The 3178-nt window shown below is 46.5% G+C and overlaps 1 protein-coding gene across 1 annotated transcript in view; it reads left to right on the forward strand.

The window, feature by feature from the left end:
• Positions 1-1616: 1616 nt before the first annotated feature.
• LOC125481461 (putative mediator of RNA polymerase II transcription subunit 26) overlaps positions 1617-3178 on the forward strand; it is a 14446-nt gene continuing 12884 nt past the window's right edge. The window contains exon 1 of the mRNA XM_048593036.1: positions 1617-2128. Within this exon, the coding sequence (XP_048448993.1) occupies positions 1643-2128 (486 nt within the window). The 5' untranslated portion in view covers positions 1617-1642. The remainder of the gene's footprint in view (positions 2129-3178) is intronic.

Below are 3178 nucleotides of genomic sequence, written 5' to 3' on the forward strand. Positions count from 1 at the left end.
CTGCAGCACAAGAACCCTTCTGAATATTTTTAAGGTGGAGGTGAACAGATCCTCAATAAGCAAGGGGTGGAAGGTTATCACGTTAGACAGGAATGTGGATTGAGGGTTACAAGTAGGTCAGCTGTGATTGTTCTGTTTGTAGTCTGTAGTCTATAGTCTGATTTGCTGGAGCTGAGAGTGATTGATTGGTTTTGTCTTTCCTCTTTGGCCTAGGGTACAGGGGAAATTAAACTTGTGCTTGTGTAAGTGGATAAGATAGTGTGCAGTGAATGTTGGGTGTATGTGGGGGTGATCGAGTTTTAGTCATTCACGTTAATCTGGCTACAACTTGACAAATGGTCTCCTGTGCTGCTGTGTGTTTTTGTTTAGAGATAAAGAAAAGGCTGTGGTTTTAATCTGGATGTGAGCATGGTGCTGCTGTGGAGGGTTTGCTCTCGGTCTGTGTGTTTTGCTGCAGGGACTGACGTTCCCTGTGAGATCCCAAGGACTGTGCTCGTGGCAAGGAGCAATGTTGCTGGGTTGAAGCCAAACCAACCGATTTCCAAGCCTCCAACAATCTCTCTCGACTGGGCTGTGCCATGATAGGCATCATGTTCACTCAGTGAAACTGAGTGTTCCTCACTCCTGTTTCACCCAAACATTGAAATGGGAAAATTATCAACCATTTCCATCATTTGTTGATAGGCAGCTGGAGCTCTGTCTCATTGGGAAATTGGAGTTATGAAGCTGATGTTTAATGACATTCATCGTGGCCTGGGCTTCCTGAATATTTATTTACAAAAGAAAAGTTGGTATTGCATAGAAAGTTCAGAGGAATCAGTTGGTGTTGATCTGTATTGACTCAGTCTTTTTGTTACAAAAAGCTTCATTGACTAGAATCCCGTGAGAGGGTTTTTTTTGATTTGGTCTGGAGAAGGTGATGTGAACATCAAAGAAAAGGTCAGCCATTAGTCAGCTTTCTATTCCTTCCCACAGAAAGGACGTGCTTCAATGATAATCACTCATTTACCACCTTCAGAACTTGTCAAACTGCTTCTCGGACAATGAATTGCTTTTGAAATGCAGTTTCTGTTGTTACGTCAGTGAGTTTCATTTCTCTTTTCGCTCTTGCACTCGCTGATCTACATTTAACAGTTGGTTGAGAAACATCTCCATTTTATGCCATCCTGTATCCTACCTCTCCCATGGCCTCATCCCCAGCTATTTTTTTTGTAATCTCCACCCATCTCAAACTTTCTCCCGAACATCCCCCTTCTGGCCAGTTGCGTGTTCCCAATTTTAGTCGCTCCATCATTGATTGATAGCTTTTGATTACCAAAATTGCCTCATCTGCTCTCCATGTGCCACCTCTTCCATTCCCCCCCATCTTCCCCCTGCCACCCCGCCACCCCACCCCCACTCCTCACCTTCCATGCCCCCTCCTCCCCCGTCCCAACCCTTTCCAGAGCAGTATTTCTGCTGGTTTCCAATTCCTGTGGGACGTTGCAAAAGGAATTGAGAAAGATTGGTTTGGTGAAAACCTCTTTGGTTTGCATTTTTTTAGAACAAAGCTTGAAGTTGTTAAATAACTTTGCATTGTGGTTGTGAGCCTGTTTTGTGTTGTCTCCTTGCAGCATACGCACAGATTCAGCCACATCAATTAATGCACCAACAACAGCAGCAGCTTCAGTTACAGCAGCAACAACAGAAACACCTGCAGCATCAGTTTGTCCTTCAACACCGACACCAGCAGACCCAGCTCCAGCAGCCCCAGCCACAGCAGACCCAGCTCCAGCAGCCCCAGCTGATCCACACCAGCACCCAGCTCCAGCCACTGCCGGCACAGCAGCCCCAGAGTGTGGCTGTACAGCCCAGTGCCCAGACCCAGACCAGCGTGCATCCTCAGGCACAGCACTGTCAGACTGTTGTCCAGCAGAAACATCAGGCCCTGCACCTTCAGGGGGCTCACCCCCCGAGCCCGGTCCTGCAGCCCGTCGCTCAGGCCCAGCAGAGTTTGCAGTCAGGCTCCCAGCCCGCCCAGCCGGATGGTCTGCTCAACAGTCATGGACAGACTCACCAAACTCACCAGCACCAACTGGCACCGCAAACAACTGCAGTAAATCTCCAAATCCAGCCAGCTGCACACGTGGTAAGTTACACTTCTGTTCTGGACTTTGGATTCCTCTCTCTTTCACTTTTTCTTTCTTTTGTGCTCTCCTGCTCTCTCTCTCTCTCCCCGCCCCCATCCTCCACCCTGGGCACCACCTGTTACGTTTATATAGCTCTTTCACAGCTGCTTTGGATTCTGGGATAGCTTTACCTTCATTGCTGGCTTCTGTCATTTCACACTCCCCAGCAAAAGAAGACTATAAAAAATTATAAATTCCTAATGAAACAATCTCTTGCTGGAATTAATGATCACTTTCCTTGTTCATTCCTGTTCATGCTCTTGAGAGGATACGGCTCCTTTTTAGTAAGGACAGATTTGCTTTTAATTTTCTCCCTCCTTTGAAAGCACCGATTCTCTGCCCCAGTGTATAACCCCAGGGGCTAATACCTTGAGGACCTTACACAAATGATGATTCTTTTATGTATTCATCTACCTCTTAGAAGAAGAGTTGAAAGTTTGCAGGTTAAGCTGACAAAGATGTGCAGGTTAGGTGGATTGACCATGCTAAATTACCTATAGTATTTAGGATGTATAGGTTAGTTGCATTAGCTGTGGGAAATGCAGGGTTACAGGGATAGGGTGGATCTGGGTGGGATGCTCTTCAGAGGCTCGGTGTGGACTTGTTGGACCAAATGGCCTGTTTCCGCACTGTAAGGATTCTATTTATTCTCTTCTTTGTGAGTGACGGTTATGGTCAAAAATCTGACTGACTCCCACACAGAGAGGCTTGCCAGTCACTGTCTCCTTTGGATTCTATACTTAACAGTTTGGTGTGTTGGATGTAGAGGAGATGTTTCCACTTATGGTGGGAACTGGGACCTGATCATGTGTTTGCCAGAAATTGTGGGGTCCCTAGCAGAGATATTTGTATCTCTTCAGCCACTGGTGAGACACCAGAAGACTGGAGGGTGGCTAATGTCAGCACCATTATTTAAGAAAGGCTACAAGGAAAAGCCAGGGAACTATAAACCAGTGAGCTTGACATCAGTGATAGTAGGAACTGCAGATGCTGGAGAATCCGAGACAACA

Source organism: Rhincodon typus, unplaced genomic scaffold (assembly GCF_021869965.1).
Source record: "Rhincodon typus isolate 14 unplaced genomic scaffold, sRhiTyp1.1 hic_rhity00002248, whole genome shotgun sequence".
Taxonomy (NCBI): domain Eukaryota; kingdom Metazoa; phylum Chordata; class Chondrichthyes; order Orectolobiformes; family Rhincodontidae; genus Rhincodon; species Rhincodon typus.